The sequence below is a fragment of the Platichthys flesus genome, chromosome 1 (assembly GCF_949316205.1).
Source record: "Platichthys flesus chromosome 1, fPlaFle2.1, whole genome shotgun sequence".
NCBI classification, from domain to species: Eukaryota; Metazoa; Chordata; class Actinopteri; order Pleuronectiformes; family Pleuronectidae; genus Platichthys; species Platichthys flesus.
In genome coordinates this window covers 1,145,712-1,162,937 of record NC_084945.1, presented here as the reverse complement: position 1 = coordinate 1,162,937, position 17,226 = coordinate 1,145,712, and the positions used below count along the sequence as shown (strand labels likewise).

General features: G+C 40.5%; 1 protein-coding gene across 1 annotated transcript; it reads left to right on the top strand.

Moving 5' to 3' along the window:
• The first annotated feature begins 8,808 nt into the window (after window positions 1-8,808).
• On the top strand, window positions 8,809-16,400 carry LOC133954828 (up-regulator of cell proliferation-like). The gene is made up of 4 exons (XM_062389364.1): window positions 8,809-8,894; window positions 9,697-9,771; window positions 10,559-15,255; window positions 15,496-16,400. The coding sequence occupies exons 1-3, from the start codon at window positions 8,858-8,860 to the stop codon at window positions 15,229-15,231; spliced, it is 4,785 nt and encodes a 1,594-aa protein (XP_062245348.1). The 5' UTR covers window positions 8,809-8,857; the 3' UTR covers window positions 15,232-15,255; window positions 15,496-16,400.
• Window positions 16,401-17,226: the final 826 nt, after the last annotated feature.

The window sequence follows — 17,226 nt, the reverse complement described above, 5'->3', positions numbered from 1 at the left end:
ATAGTTCAGGGCAGAGAAACAGATGGTGATGTGGATGATGAAGTTATGAATGTATTATCTCTATGTATGTAATAACTATAAAGAAAACAATGGGGATGTACAATATACTAAGACAATGTGATGAAATATTCAGTAATAAACTGATATTATATAGTTGTTCACATATTGTGAAAGATTAACTTTGGATTCATATTCTTCTGATTAAAATGTATTGTTCCATTATTTACATGCTCCGTTCTAAATGACAAGTACCAAGGATGATGATGATGATGTTGCTGATGGTGCTGATGATGATGATGATGAAGATGATGACGATTATGAGGATGATGATGATGATGATGATGAAGCACAAATTGTCTGTGTCAGTTTTTATTTTTGGTTCTTTTTTGCTCATGTTTAGATTTCGACTAAATAATCGAATGACATTTGATAATGTGACAAAGTTACAAGCTTCAATAAATGATGAGTCAGTTGATTCAGTTTCTGTTATTCTGATCACAAATGTTTTTTTGCTGATGGTTGTATAATGAGTAGAGATATTATGTAAAAGGGCCATATGAAACATAATAATGTTATAAACAATGTTTTCAAATAAAGAAAATAGCTATAAACAATATATTTATCATAAATTATCAAATGATACCATGAAAACCATTTTGGTTAGCTTTCTGCATTCAGTCCTTATCCACTGTTGATGGAACATGGAGGGACACACAGGAAATTCTGCAGCAACACATCACTCACCTGCTACTTGAGGTAAAACAGCCACAAGGGGGCACCAAAGCACATCTCCAATTTATCCAATCAGCACAGGCCAAAGGGAAACCAGCTGAACACACACACACACAGACACACACACCGGACACACACACACACACACACACACACACACACACACACACACACACACACACACACACACACACCTTGCCTGGAGTGTGACAATGTGTGTTTTTAATTCTGTATCCTACCCGGTTTAACTGCACTGAGGATTTTAAACTCAATGTTTTTCATCAACTTGAATAGAATTTTCTTCATTACTGTTCACCTGAGTGTTTTAATTGAAATCTATGAGTGTGTGTAATGTGGTGCAGCTTCTTAGAGTTGTTGGGCCGAGGTGAAAACTTAGTATTTCCAGTTTTGGTTGAATGTCATAAAAAACAAAGATGCAAGAAATGAAGGAAAGAAAAAGATGATTCCTGTGACTTGCTCTGCACTGACCTCACTGAAAGGTAAAATATAAATGTTAAATGTAGATTCAGTAAGACAGATAAAAGGATATGAACAGTAACTTCTTCTCAGGACGATGACATCACAAAACTCAAAACCCTACTGAGATTAAATGCATTTAATTACCTCCCACAACTGAGCGTCATCACTTGTCAGGCGGTGGATCCAGAAGAGCTGCATTCCTCAGCTTCACTCCTCCCCCTGGCTGCTGTGTGTCGGTAGGTGGAGGGTTCGAGTCCCAGCCGCCCTCCAGACTGAGCTCCCGACGCTGAGGAAGATCATCAATGAAACTGAGAGAAGCTCGAATCCACAGGTGAGTGTTCCATCTCCTCTTTAACTGCCCTGTCACACGTTTGGAAGGAACAGAGTTGAACTGAAGGAAATGTTTTCACTGCTGATTTTTGTTTCTCAGATAAACAACAGTTGATTTGTTTGTGGACAAATTTAATTTGATGATTGAGGCCTGAGTCAGACCACATGTACAATGGACACAAGACCAGAAGCCACAGGTACACCCCTGAGTTACTGTATATTTATCTTAACTCATTATCAGACACACTAAACACTACATGTCAGATTTGATCATCCTTATCAAACCTGTCAAGTCTGGAGCAAATTGGACAATAATCATTTAAGTTACAACAACTTACCAGTTCCATGTCGAAGCGTCAAAGTTCGCTGTGCCACCGCTGACATGCTGAAAAAGTCGATAGCAGTCACAGACCCAATCTGAGATCTGATTATTCTACACGAAGAACATGTTCAAGTGCAACGTCTGATCAAATTAAACTTTATAAAAAATACCCTGCACCCAGAGATCCTGTAGGTTCAGGATCTCACTTCAACGGTCTCTGTGCAGCAGCAGACACACAACAGAGCAGCAGAGTTGTATCAGTGACCGTTAAGTAAACAACACAAAACTCTGACAAGTATTTCTCAAGAAATCATTCAGAGAAACAGGAATTTGCTACACAGCTCTGTACATAAGTACAAAAGATAATGACACTCATGCTTTACAGGAGGATGTTGAAGTATTGATATAGGCATCAATGTGTAACGTTTATATGGAAGGTATATGTTTATCAGTGGAACAGATTAGAATACTGTGGCCTCTGACTGATTTCAGACAGGATACCAGAAGGTTGAAAAAAATGAAAATGTTGTCATATTTGTTAAAGGGGACATATTATGCCCATTTCACCACATTTGATATGGTTCCTTGGGGTCTTAATGAAATGTCTGTAACATTTTTTGGTAAAAAATACCACAAGGATCATTTAAAACAGCACCTTTTACTCTGTCTAAAACAGACCTCCTCAGATCGACCTGTTTTAAGGCCCCGCCCCCCTCTCACCCCTCCCCCTTCTCATCCCTCCCCCCTCTCATGGAGGTATAGGACATAACGTTTTTACCTCCATTAATTAGCCTGTGTGTTTGAATGTGTTCTCACTACAGAATGCTTTCAACATCTATAGGGCAGATTATGGGCCTTTATGTCTAAGAGGAATAGAGCAGTAAGTTTGTTTTTTTTTATGCATGAGATATCAGTCATTTCTGCAATACAAATATGACTGAGGAATAAAATACATACATTACTCTTCCCTCTGTATTACTTTGCTAACTGCTCATCTTACACGTGTCAATTGTTAACATGTTACATATCAAACATTAAAAGCACACAACTGTTTCTATAAACTGTTATTGTCAGAAAGATTCCTAGAAAGAATGCCACAGAGCTTTTTAAAAATAGTTGTTGGGACATGGTTTTTGTGCAAACCACAGGCCTCCTTTCAGTCAAACTTGTAACAAACATGCCGCATGTGCTGGAGTGGACTCAATCCCCCAAGATGCCACAGGTTCCATTGATCTTAGGAAGTCAAGGAACTCAGTCTCCCAGAGGATGTAACAGGATGCTGCATGCCCTGGGGTCAGGGCAATGTCACACAAAGGTGTCAAGAACCACCAGGGTCAACTCCTATTGGTCACCCTGGTCCAAGACCTGTGAGGTCACCGGGGCCAATATAAGGAGAGGTCTCCCCAAGATCTTTCTCTTTCTACAATCCTTCGAAGGCCAGCAGGCTGTCCAGCCTCTCTTCTCCTATATCGCCAAGGGGGGGGGGGGCTTGTCTGATCCAGCTTTCTTCTCTATCCAACCCACAACCGGAGGTCAGAGGTGCAGCTCCCCTGCCCACACTCTTCAAGGAAATCTCCTCGCCCTTCAAGCTCTACCAAACTCCTCGTAGCGACGCGATGTCCTGCAGGAAAACTTCAACCAGCATCTTAGCACACGGCTCGACAGAATCGCGAATGCAGAACTCTACAACCACAAAGCCAGGAGACGTCACAGAACTGCAAACTGAACAGCAACTTCTTTTCCTCTTTCCCTCGGACTGGTAACATAATCTGGGCTTAATAATTATACTACGCTAAGCAAGACTGTTTATTTGATCGGTGTGTGTTTATAAGTTTGATATATGCTCTGACGTTGTAGGCATAAGTTAAAGGAATGGTAATAGTTAGGCTCGCCACAGGCTTTGTCCCTGACTCTATCATTATCTGTTTAACATCCACACAGACACGCATAGCATCTCACCTAGTTAAACCTTCCCCCTGTGCCGTAAAGTGACCTTAGAAGAAGGGGGGGGGGGGGGGGGGGCTCTTATCTTAGGGACCATTCTTTAAAGCATGCTAATTTACATTCACACACACTCACACACCGTCTTGTTAGTCAGTTGGATTGTTTAGTAATTTGTGTTTTTATACTTTATTATGTTAATAATAAATGTTCTTCTTTCACAAATGATTTGTCATTAATATTGCATAAGTGAATTTTGCCAACCGTTACACTGCTAAGAACTCCATAACCTTCATTGATCATTATATAATCTTTAATGGTAAAATATTGAGATTTCTAATTGAACTAGATCTAAATGAGACTGATCTTAATCAATAAATTGGCTATCTTTTCCCTTCTATGAAGGGTGGTGCCCCGCGAGAACTTTAACCAGTTAAAGTTATGATTTAATATTAATATTTTAAATATTGATGTTTTATATTTTATTTTGATAACCAAATTCATTGAGTGCCTAAAGGCACACCATTCTATGGTAACACTTTTTAAGCACTATTGCACAACATAGTTATTTAATGTACTGGCTGGGACAGAGGTAATAAATACAAAAAATACCAAGTATAATGAAAACATTGATTACAAAATTACAATTTGTGCCATCAGTAGCCATACTATAAACAAAGGAACACTTTTTATTTGTGTGTCACCTTTTATTCTCTAAATACAATGTAAACTTTGCTCAGCCGTTACAGGTATTTGGCGTACAGAAGCTTTGTGAGCTGGTGTTGAGGCCCTCTGGGCCGGAGAATCAGGGTGGTCCTGCCCTCCTGCTCGGTGCTCCAGATATGCAGAGTGTTCCCTGATGCTCAGGGAAGTTATGACACATAGCTGGCTATAACTTCCTGCTTGTCAGGTTTCTCATACTTGGCAGAGAGATCCTCAGGTTTTGAGATCTTCAGCACCTCATTCACATATGGGGTCGGGTCCTGAAAAACCTTGTGAAAGATGAGGTCCAACAGGTTATCCACGTAATCTGTAATACAAATTGGGGGAAAAAGTTGGACATTTTGCACTTTTTGTATTTATTATTTTCTTTTTATAATTATATTATTCTATTTATCGTGAAGACGATAAATAAATGGTCTTTAAATCGTGAAGACCATTTAAAGACAGCAGTTAATTGATTTGTTATTTATGTTTCACATACTGTTTGTACATTGTTTGGCTTTTAAATAGAGCCTGTAAGAATCATGGAAGATTGCATCTGCTTTCACCGGCTTTGCTGTGCACTCGCCCTTCTTATATATTACATCTGTCCCCGACACACAGGACACACCTCAAACAGCTCCAGGAGGCAGTTTTCATAGACAATATATGTGGGTGTCTTATGAACAGGGTTGGAAGATTCCATTCTATTAGAACGACAAAGATTTCACCAAAAGGCTGCAACAGCTAAAAAAGTGTAGGATGGTAATCCATCTGATTATTAAAATGTTTCGATTAAATATTGAGTCACTCACGTCACATCTGCTGACTCAGTCAAGACTGTGATCGAGTCATCAGGATCATAGGTAGTATCCTGTGGCTCTCCGAAGTCCCTCTTCCCTCCAAGCGAGGTCTCTTACAGCTGAGGTCCCAACACCGACATCAGTGCAGCACAGTTTTCTGTGTGCCTATGATAAAACAGACACAGTATCCATGGAGTCACAACAAATGAGATGCTGTTACAACTTTAACACGGAGACACAATCAATGACATGAAGAAGTAACTGAGGGTAAACAAACCTGTACTTTTGTAGTGAGGTCGCAGTGTTTTCATAGAAAGCTGCGTTCCATGTGTGCGGATCTGTGGTGGGTCCGTCTGGCATGGTACGTGATGTAGCCTAGCACCGTGAACAGATGTGCTTGCCTGAACACCAAAAGCAGCAATGTTATTCATGTTTGTCTACTGTCATGCATACAAGGATACAAGGACACATTTTCCCTAACTAGGGCTGGTAATGAATAATCGTTCTAGTCCCGCACATTATGACAACAACATCCTCTGGTATCTTGAACGAGCGCCCATAGCAGCAGCTGTAGCTGGAAGTTAGGTTGGTGAGTGTTGTGCTCTCCATGCTCTTTCCCTCCGTCCGCTCGCGTGTCCTACCGTTAGTACTGTGCCGCCGATTTTTTCCCACGGCAGCACTGGGCTGGAAGTTAGCTACAGCGCCAGTAGCAACCTTAGCAGCTACTGACGGCCGGCGGCCGTAGCAGCTACGGACGGCCAGCAACCCTATCAGCTACTGACGGCCGGCGCCCCGTAGCAGCTGCTTACGGCCGGCGGCCGTATCTAACTTCCAGCTACAGCAGCTACTAGGCACACACCAGCGGAGGGGGGGAAAGCGCGTGGAGAGCACAACACTCATGAACCTGCCGTGCGAACACCGTTCACCGTGGACTCCGACGCCGTCTTCTCGCTAAGACTCGCCAGCCGTCCTCGATTAATTGTTCAATAACGTTATTAATAGTCGAACATGAAAACTCCTGTAAAGTCTCTCCCTATCCCCCACCACTACATACTAGCCCCCCACCCCCTCACACACGGCACAACATGCTGACGTCATTGGCCTCCACACAAAATGTCTAAAAGAAGCAAATACCAGAATTATTTAAAAAAAATACTTACATTTCCCTCGTCTTCAGTGTTGCCACGGAGAGATGGCACCGACCCCTCTTTCAATAACAACCTTTTAGAGAATCCAGCGTTATATTGGCCCAGGTTGATAAAACAGTCCGATTCAAAGTGGTTAGAGCACACTAACAGATATTAGCCAACTCTTGCTGGAACGTTGCCATCATACATGAACTCAATCCATTTCAATCTTGTGTCTTCTGAAGCTGGAGTCACATGAAGACATTTGTGCTGATTTGTGCAGCCGACCACTGAGCATCTCGGTTGTTGAAATTGATTCATGCTGCTGTTAGCTAATCCGAGTGTTTCCAAGGCTTGCAAGAATGAAATGGCGGACACCGGTGGACGGAGCTTCTATAAAGTGGGAGGGTCCATCTAGGGGTGGGTCGAGTGGTAGTGGGGGAGTGCATAGAGCTATGGGGGAATGTATTAAATGGGCATTTTTCAACTATGACGTCTATTTCAGTCGAAATTCCATTGGACGCACTTTAGCACATAGTTTCTGAAATAGAGGAACCACAACAAATCGCGAGAGTGATTTTTTTCCAGAGTTTTTGGGACGGTAGACATGCCAGATACCCAAACTAATGTGTAGAAGCACTACAAAAGTGGAATTTTCATAATATGTCCCCTTTAAGATTTTCTGTGTTTGATTATTGTTGGAAACAAAGTTAATATTCATCCATTGTTGGTCATTGCTTGTTTTTCGGCTCCAGTTATTGTTTCATAATAACCGGAATGGGGGGGTCAAGTATTAATAAAAGTCACAAATTCACCTTGGACTCATGGATCCTTTTTTTAACGCATTCAGGAGCCTGCATTGCTGCATATTTTTCTTTTCATGGACAATACTTTGACATATATTGTGTTTAATTATTTATTGTTGATATACAGTTCAGTTACTACTGGTGGTAATGATGATGACATATAAACTCATGTGAAGAATAGATATTAAAAAATGTATCCTTAGAGTGACCATAGATTAAATGTTTTTTATAGCTTTAAGTATTATGTAGGAATATTTCATCATTTTAGCAAAGTCAACTGTACACTGTGTCACACTAATGCCAAACGTAAAATGAAATCTCTGCACAAGCACACAAGTGCTGAGAGAGCCCCTCCCACACACATACACAACAAATCAGGAGTCAGTCTCAGCTGTCAATCATGACACTACTTATCATTGTGTCCATCAATTTGATTCAACAATTTAATAAAAACATCAAATGAGACAGAAATCTCATGCTAGATGATACAGGGAATCAGAAGTGGATCCTCATCAGAAAACCAATGAACTCAATTCACCTCTTGTCATGAGAGCACTCGCCTGGTTTTAGGCATGTGACAAAACCAGTTATTCTACAAGATAGCAAATAATTCCCGTAAGCTTAAGGAAGTGATGAATAAATGAGTCAACAATGAAAAGCAGACTGTTTACGAGAAGAGGTTGGGAGTGATCCTTGTTTACACCGGCTGGACGACATTCTTTTATTTTGTACTTTTGCAGACACGCAAACTGTTGGTTGAGTGAGAGAATTGCACTGTCACTTAAGACAAACACAAACATAAGCATAAGGAACTCAATCAAACACGAAAGCCAGAGGAGCTTTAAAAAGTTAGATCGGGTTTTCAGTATCCTGCACTCAGCGATCTATGCTAAACTTGATGTGATGATCAAAAACTAAATGCTCAAAGGAAGAAAGAGGGAAGAGCAGTAAAGGTAGTGCAGCTCCACCTAGAGGGATTTGTAGTTACTGCTCAGACAGTAAAATAATCACTTTCCAATCAACCAATAACAAGCAAAGGCACTGCCTCTGTTACCAGTCTCAGACTCCTGGCAGGGGCTTGAAGCTGCCGCTTTATACATTGAGCCCCTCCCACTGGGCTTAGATAGCAAATTAAACAATATGATGGGCAAAACCAGTGCATGGGAACAAATTAACTGGTAAAACTGCTGAATAGTGTGTGTGTGTTTGTGTGTTTGTGTGTGTGTGTGTGTGTGTGTGTGTGTGTATGTATGTGTTCTCCTGTACAGATATATTTGTGAGGCCCAGTTGGTGACATTTTTCCCCTCAAGTCAGACAAAGTGACATATTATCCAGATAAGAGAAAACAAGATAGAACCTGTTGTTCCAGTGCATCAAATGCTTTCGGTTCCGATTGTCTAGTATAAATAGCAGAGCTGACACAAGCAGCTGCACACTCTCCCGTAACACCATGTCAGGTACGTTTTCGTTTACATGCTGGAAACTTAGTTTAAGGATTTAATTGATCTGATTTGAATGTCTGATAATAACAGTGGTTCTGAAACTAGATAAATGTATTTATCTTCCAGGTTCTGAGGCACAAGGGAATCAAGGACGACAAGGAGAAGTCAGACCATGTCTGCGATGAACACGGAAGAAGGAGCGCTTACAGGTACATTACTTTGAATACTTTGAAAGATCTGGGCCTTTAGACTGATCTTCACGACAAATTTCTCCCTGGTGGAGACCAATAAACTAACCTAACCTAAGATCAAATGAAGCCCAATAAATAATTAAATAAATTTATAAGCAGAGGAAAAGGATAAAGACTAAATTCCCTCATCACGGTAGTGATCAGGAGTTAAACTCCATAGCTCGCTGTACATTCCAACAAATGCAAAACAGGAACAGCAACTTACTGTTGTAGAAACGTACAGAGCTTCAATCAATTACATCATAACCAAAGATATTTTGGCCTCAGTTTTTCACAATGGGAGGAAGTGAAGACATGTTGTCTATCCTTTCTTAAAGTCACCACAAAAACTCTTTTCAGTACAGGTCACAGATTCAGGCAGTTCTCTGTGGGCAGTGCAGGTTGACTTTAATGAGGCTCAGTGGGTACAGGTCATACAGAATCTTGGTCCATCCATACAATACAGGACTTCCTTAAGAAAATGACAAGTCACAATATGATAGATAGTTCAATAAGAAATATTTTTGTAGTTATGTACTGAACTTAATTTGACGGTTTAGACTAGCAACAGGTTCAAATAAACACAATCTGGGTCAGTGCTGCAAATCAGAAAATTAATTATTGAAATGAACAAAGTGATTTGTGATTTCCACCTGAAGTTGGTAACCAAAATCAATTCAATTCTAAAACATCTTGGCCAAAAACGAATCCAAAAATAAACTGTTTGATTTAGTAAAAAAACTGTCGTGAAACTTACAAGTTAATATATGTTTTTCTCCAGATTTTGACGCACAGAGTGATGAAGGGAAGGCTTTGACCATGTCTACAAGAGACGCAGAAAGTGAAGAGCATGCAGGTAACTCATTGAAATTGTATGTGTGTATGGACACAGAGCTTACAAAGCAATATGTTGTATATGTGAATTGGCATAAAGCTGTAGCTACCAAATTTATAATGAATTCTGTTCTCTAGCTTAGGACGTTAAAAACTTGGGTTAATTCTACGAATTAGACGATGTGCAGGACCAGTGTATCCGGTCCTGTCTTACGGTGGTTGTAACAATACGTGATTGGACTATAAGCCGCTGAACCACGTCCATCAACATCTTCCAGTCTCTGGATGCCCCTGTCTTGCTTGAGTGACAGCCTTCACACATCTTGCTGTCTATTACCTCAGGGGACTACTCTGACCTAGGCCCAAACCTCCTCTTCCCTGTTTAACGTGAACCACAATGTCAGTGTGCTAGAGTGCTGCTCTTACCTGTTGGGTTGCTTCTTTGGGTTTCCATTTCCGTCCTGTTGTCAATTCTGGTCCAACAGCCCTTTTATATTTGTCTCTGGACTCTGAGAGAGTCTCCAGCCTTGTTTATGTGAATTTAAACACCTCTGAGACCTGAGAGAGGCAACTCGAGGACGACATTTCCTTTCAGGCCGATGTTGCTCAGACATCTTGGGACTCCTAAATGTAATAACGAATAGTTTTGGTTTCATGTGAATGAAGTCTTTGCTCCCAAATGTTTTCAAAACAAAGATTTACAGTATGTAACAATGCAAAATCACAAATACCCAAACAATCAAACAAACATATATAACCCAATAGGTGGTGCTAATTTCTAAAATGTATGTTCTCTTTCTCTTTGACAGCCCTGTTGAACTTTCTCGTAAAACTTGGACTGAAGAACTTTTATCCCAACAAGCTCAATCCACAGTCTCTCTTTGAGATCAACACAAATAGTATTGAGGAAAAATCTGTTTTATCGCTGGAGGAAATACCATGGTGTTTCCTCAGAAAACTGTTCAAAATGAACGCAGAATGCAGGAGCTCAATACAATCATCTATCAGGCCAGAGGGAAACATTGAAGAAGACAATGATCTCTGTGATGAAGACCTTGACACCGCTGATGACTCTAGAAATGATGAGGTTAACCCCCTCGACCTCATAGTCGCTCTCTTCCATTGCGCTGACAGCATCCTGCAGCAGGAAATGGCCCTCAAGATGTCAATGTGCCAGTTTTCTCTTCCACTGCTGTTGCCCCACGGCCACAAGAGTCAGTGTACCCTGATGCTGTGGGCTCTGAGAGACATCGTCAAAGAGTGGTGTCCACATGATATGTCTGAATCAAGAGGGTTTGTTGAAGACAACATTGTCCAAGCAAATATACCATTCTTCTCCTTTGTGAGGCTGAAGAACAGCAGTTTATCCAAGTCCCAGATTTTGAATCATGTCCTCAGCAGTGGGCAACAGAACTGCAACATCTTCATACACAGAGATGCTGAAGGGGGGGCAGTCAAAAGAGAAATTGCAGATGGACTTGTTGAGGTTTGCTGGTACTTTCCCTGCGGTAATGAAAGTTTGGATGTTTTTACAGGGCCAGTAGCCTTCGCAGATTTGCGAGGGGACATTAGTGAATCACTCACACAATTCAACTTTCTCTTTCAAGTATCAACAGCTACCTTTGTGTTTCTGGACAGCGTTGAAGAAAGTGAGCACAAGATTCTATCTTCTCTTCAAGATGTGAAATCCAAACTCTTCTTAGTCGTCAATCGAAAGGGAGGGAACGCCAGAGAGGAAAAGATGTCTGTGAAGAGATTGGTGGATGAATTAGGTTTACCAAAGAACAGAGTGAAGGGCAAAGGCCAGAGGCTAAATGTGGCAGGGTTCTCAAAGAAACTTTGTGAGGTCATCAAGGCATCCCTGTTAGATGTGAAAGACACCATGAGCATTGTAGATATGGTTGGAAAAGCTGTTGAACTTGGTCTGTCTGTGGACGAATGCAAAACTGAAGCACAGAGAAAAGCAGCTGAGGAGATCATGGACGACATTGGAGTGCGAAGTATACCACACTATAAAAAACTAAATCTGACTTTGCAAGGAGCGAACTGGAAGAGGTTGTCAAAGTTAGAAAAAGAAGAGTGTAGACTGAAGAAATCTGGTAATTCTTGCCTTGAAGAACATAAATGTAAACTACAGGAAGAAAAAAGACAAATCAGAAAGAAGCAACAAAATTGTGACGTCTCCAAAGGAATGAAGAGTTTCATCAAGTGCTTATCTACAAGTGACAAAGAAAAAAGAGATGTTTTCCTGAAGTGGATGAAACTGAAGTTTAACACACATTCACGAGTCGAACTCTCTAAATTACGTCACAAATTCAAAGAGCAATGCAAGAAGAAAGACCTCAAACTCATAGCAGAGTTAGACCAAGCTTTATTGGACAGCTCTTTAGGAACAGAGCATTACATGAGAGAGATGGGACTGATCTATGAGTTCTCAACCAGCAGCTCAACAGCTGATGAAATATCCCAGCTCCCTGGTTTGGCAGCTGAAATGCTGTTGGATGGATATCCTTTAGAGCTTTTGTACGGAGATGCCTCCAACGTCCCAGAGAGATGGGTGACAGACGTCCTGATGGAGCTTCACAAGAAGGTTGGACACAGGAGCAGACTGTTGGTACTGACAGTGTTGGGTGTTCAGAGCAGCGGTAAGTCAATGCTCCTCAACACCATGTTTGGTGTGCAGTTTCCTGTCAGCAGCGGCAGATGCACAAGAGGAGCTTTCATGCTCTTCCTCAAAGTTGGAGAGGATTTGAAAAGTGTGTTAAACTGTGATTTTATTGTCCTCATTGACACAGAGGGTCTTAAGTCTCCTGATCTGGCACAACTAGAGGACAGTTTCGAGCACGACAACCAGCTTGCAACCTTTGTCATTGGCTTGAGTCACACCACCGTCATAAACATCGCAATGGAAAACTCAACAGAAATGAAAGATATCCTGCAAATTGCAGTGCACGCATTCTTGAGGATGAAAGAAATTGGAAAAAAGCCAGTTTGTCATTTTGTTCACCAGAATGTTTCATCAGTTTCAGCTCATGACAAGACCATGACAGACAGAAAACATCTCCTGGACCAACTCAATGAAATGACTCAAATCGCAGCTGAAATGGAAAAGAAACCTTCAATCAAAGAGTTCACTGATGTGCTGGACTATGACATGGACAAGAACAACTGGAACATCCCAGGACTCTGGCATGGAACTCCACCAATGGCTCCAGTGAACACAGGTTACAGTGAAGCTGTAGCACATTTCAAGGAAAACCTTTTGCAAACAGTGAAGAAGGACCCGGGCAGTGAAGTGTCGCAGATCCCAGAGTTTCTGGAATGGATGAAGAGTCTCTGGCAGGCAGTGAAATATGAGAACTTCATCTTTAGTTTCAGAAACACTCTTGTGGCTCATGCCTATGACAACTTGTGCAAAGAGTTCAATCAGTGGGAATGGGAGTTCAGAAAAGAGATTCTGACCTGGCAAACACAAGCAGAGGTAGAGATCTTGAATGCTGACAATGAAGCTGAGGTAAAAACTTGGGAACGATTAGTTGGAGAAAAAAAATCTGAGGTGTCAGACAAAATAAGAGATCAACAAACAACAATGACTGGAAAAATCTCTGACTACTACAAGATGAAAGGCAAACAAGTTCATCTGATAGAGAAATACAAAGAGGACTTTTTAAACCGTGTGAAAGGCCTTGCAGATGAAATCAAACATTCTGTGTGGGCAAAACTGGATTGCACCCTTCAACTAAAAATAAGTTTACAAAAGGCTCAGGACATTCAGAGAGGATACAGAGGTGTGATAGAACAGAAGGTCATGAAGCTTCTGGGTGATTGCAACGCGTCAACTCTGACTGAGGAAGAGCTGAAACAAGAGTTTGAAAAGATGTGGGCTGAAGCCACTGGAAACGTGTCCGGCCTGAAAGAGCGAGACATTGCAGCATGCATCCTGAAGCTGCTGAGAAAAGACTTTTGTAATCGAAATGTCAATGAGGCCTTGAAGAAAGTAACAGACCTAAAGGAAATGGGGAAAGGTCCATTTAAAACTAAACGTAAGCATGTAGGAGCTTTTATGCAAAAGTTCCAATATATGTGCGACAGAGATTTGCAGAGCGTTGCAGACAGAATCATTGACTCTTGTACAAGGTTTGTACGTGATAAGGTAAAGACCGATGGAGATTACCAGGACTCATTCACAAAGGATCTTCTAGAACAAATTGACGAATCCCTTAAACAATGTTACGACCATCACAAAACAAATATAAAGTTTGAGATTGACCTGAAACTTCACATTTGTGGCATTGCTTCAAGGGAATTTGTCAAAATGCACAAAAGATTCTTGTCAGATAATAATCCTCGCACTCAGCTGGAAAAGTACAAGACTCAATACCTGTCAGATTTTCTTGATTTATACAAAAAGGAAGATCACTGCCAACGCAAGGCAAAAGATTTTGTCCAGTCTTGTATCAAACCTGCTGTGAAACAGTTCATCAGTGGATCTCTGGGAGTAAACATTGTGGATGACATTCTGACAGGTTCCCATTCAGCAGAGTATAGTTCTCGCACATTCTTCCAGTACAACATTCAGAAAGAGTTACTGCAACAGGGAGACTTCAAGAGTTTTTTCAATTACATTGATAACTATGAAATATATGTTAAGGATTGGATATTTGAGCACATCAGGGAAAAGATGTCAGTGGACAAGACTTTGTGCAAATTGGAGAACAACAATCTACAAGTCATCTACAAAAAAATATCAGAAGCGATAGATCGGGCAGCAAAAGAAGAGGATGGTGCTCCGCTGCCAGATAACAAGGAAAGCATCACAAAGCTAATCAGCAACATGCGCAAACATTTGATCAAAGACATCTCACTTTCAGTGGAGGCTGAAAAAACCACCTTGTTTCTGATCCAAAGCTCATGTCATTCATTCATCAAGTGTCTCAAGAGCTCAATGAAGGAGTTGAAGGAGCAGCTGGAAGAGGAGTTCTCAAAGTCTGATGACATCACTGAGACTCTGAGCAAGCTTCCAATCAAACCACAGGATCAGCTTTTCAAGAGAGTTTTTGGTTGTGGACGACAGTGTCCATTTTGTAAGGCTCCCTGTGAGGCCGGTGGCAAAGAACACAAGATGCATCATGCAGCCATTCATCGGCCACAAGGTCTTGGAAATTTCAATGTTGAGTCAAGTGGGAGGCTGGTTACATCACTGTGTACAACTGACGTGCACAGTAATGTTAAATTCAGAAACACAGACACCAAATGGGAGTGGATTCCTTACAAGGACTACATCAAGTACTATCCAGACTGGATCATTCCTCCAGACTCCACCATAGAGGCATCTGACTACTGGAAGTACGTCCTGGTGCAGTACAATGACAGATTTGCTAAAATATATGAAGTCAAACCAGCTGATGTCCCAGAGGCCTGGAGGAGACTCACAAAGGATCAAGCTCTGAAGGGTTTGAAAGACGCCTTCAACATGAAGTGAACAAAGTACAACTGAACACATCAGGTAATTCAGTCCAATTTAATATGCAGCAATAGATTCACTTTCACTTGGATAAAATATTATCTTTACTTAACTATTTTTTGACATAGACTCTTGAAAATGTCCAGATTTTGGTTATAGATTTGTTTTTTTCCAGTTTCACATCTTACATTAGAAACCTCATCAACAAGCCCACTCACTCTCTGTGAATGTTCTGGACATGTTCCTGCTGTGTTCTCACATTCTCTACGTTCTCACTTACAGCCTCTCCAGAAAGTCTCAGGAACATGTCTGGAGCTCTGTGCAGGTCTGAAAGCAAATTCAGAGAACTTCAAGTCTTCTGTCTAATTCAGCTTCAGGACATTTTTCTATTTTGGGGGGAAACTGTGCAAAAGATTATTGTTTGTTTTTGTTTGTTTAACTCTTGTGTATCTTTTTGGTTAATGTGACTAAACCACCAATTTGTTTCAGTGATGAAGAAAAAAAAAAAGAGTTAGTTTGGACCTCTGTGCAATTAATTTTATTTTCTTCTTCGATGATTTATATTTTGGTATTTTTTTTACTGTGTCAATAGTCACTCGCCGTCCAGCGATAAAATAAATAAAAGAGAAATGTCCAAACAAATGTATATTAGCATGTTTTTTATCCTTTTTGTTTCCATATGTTTGGGCATATGATGAATTATCTTTTATACTATTTACATAGTTCAGGGCAGAGAAACAAATGTGGTGATGTGGATGATGAAGTTATGAATGTATTATCTCTATGTATGTAATAACTATAAAGAAAACAATGGGGATGTACAATATACTAAGACCATGTGATGAAATATTCAGTAATAAACTGATATTATATAGTTGTTCACATATTGTGAAAGATTAACTTTGGATTCATATTCTTCTGATTAAAATGTATTTTTCCATTATTTACATGCTCCGTTCTAAATGACAAGTACCAAGGATGATGATGATGATGTGCTGATGGTGCTGATGATGATGATGAAGATGATGACGATTATGAGGATGATGATGATGATGATGAAGCACAAATTGTCTGTCAGTTTTTTTTTGGGGTTCTTTTTTGCTCATGTTTAGATTTCGACTAAATAAGCGAATGACATTTGATAATGTGACAAAGTTACAAGCTTCAATAAATGATGAGTCAGTTGATTCAGTTTGTGTTTAACTTTTTCTGATCACAAATGTTTTTTTGCTGATGGTTGTATAATGAGTAGAGATATTATGTAAAAGGGCCATATGAAATATAATAATATTATAAACAATATATTCAAATAAAGAAAATAGCTATAAACAATATATTTATCATAAATTATCAAATGATACCATGAAAACCATTTTGGTTAGCTTTCTGCATTCAGTCCTTATCCACTGTTGATGGAACATGGAGGGACACACAGGAAACTCTGCAGCAACACATCACTCACCTGCCACTTGGTAAAACAGCCACAAGGGGGCACCAAAGCACATCTCCAATTTATCCAATCAGCACAGGCCAAAGGGAAACAAGATGAACACACACACACACACACACACACACACACCTTGCCTCGAGTGTGACAATGTGTGTTCCTAATTCTGTATTTGTACGTGTGATGTCCTTTAGTTTCTTTATCTTATCGAGGGATCCCAGGGAAACGCCACTTCATACTGCTGTTGTATGTCTGGCAAAATGACCATAAAGTCTGGTTTGATTGGATTTGATTTGATGGGAGGAGCCTGGTTTCCGTTCAGAGTCAAATCCCAGTTCAGAGAAATGGAGGCTGGAAGTAGTGATGCTCAGGTTGCTGTGGTAACCCTGGTAAAGGTGTGTTACTGCACTCAGCTCCACTTTACTGTAACTGGCTGCTTCCAACCATTTCTGACATTGTCGTGTTGATGATGAAGAGCAGGAGGCTTGTTCCTCAGTTTATTATCTGATGGAAGCAGAATATGTACTGTATATATGTACTGTGTATATTACTGTATATATGTACTG

Coding starts and splice junctions, on each gene's coding strand:
- LOC133954828 (XM_062389364.1), top strand. CDS start 8,858: ATGTCTGCGATGAACACGGAAGAAGGAGCGCTTACAG. Junction 8,895..9,696: donor GGAAGAAGGAGCGCTTACAG/GTACATTACTTT, acceptor GTTTTTCTCCAG/ATTTTGACGCACAGAGTGAT. Junction 9,772..10,558: donor AGAAAGTGAAGAGCATGCAG/GTAACTCATTGA, acceptor TCTCTTTGACAG/CCCTGTTGAACTTTCTCGTA.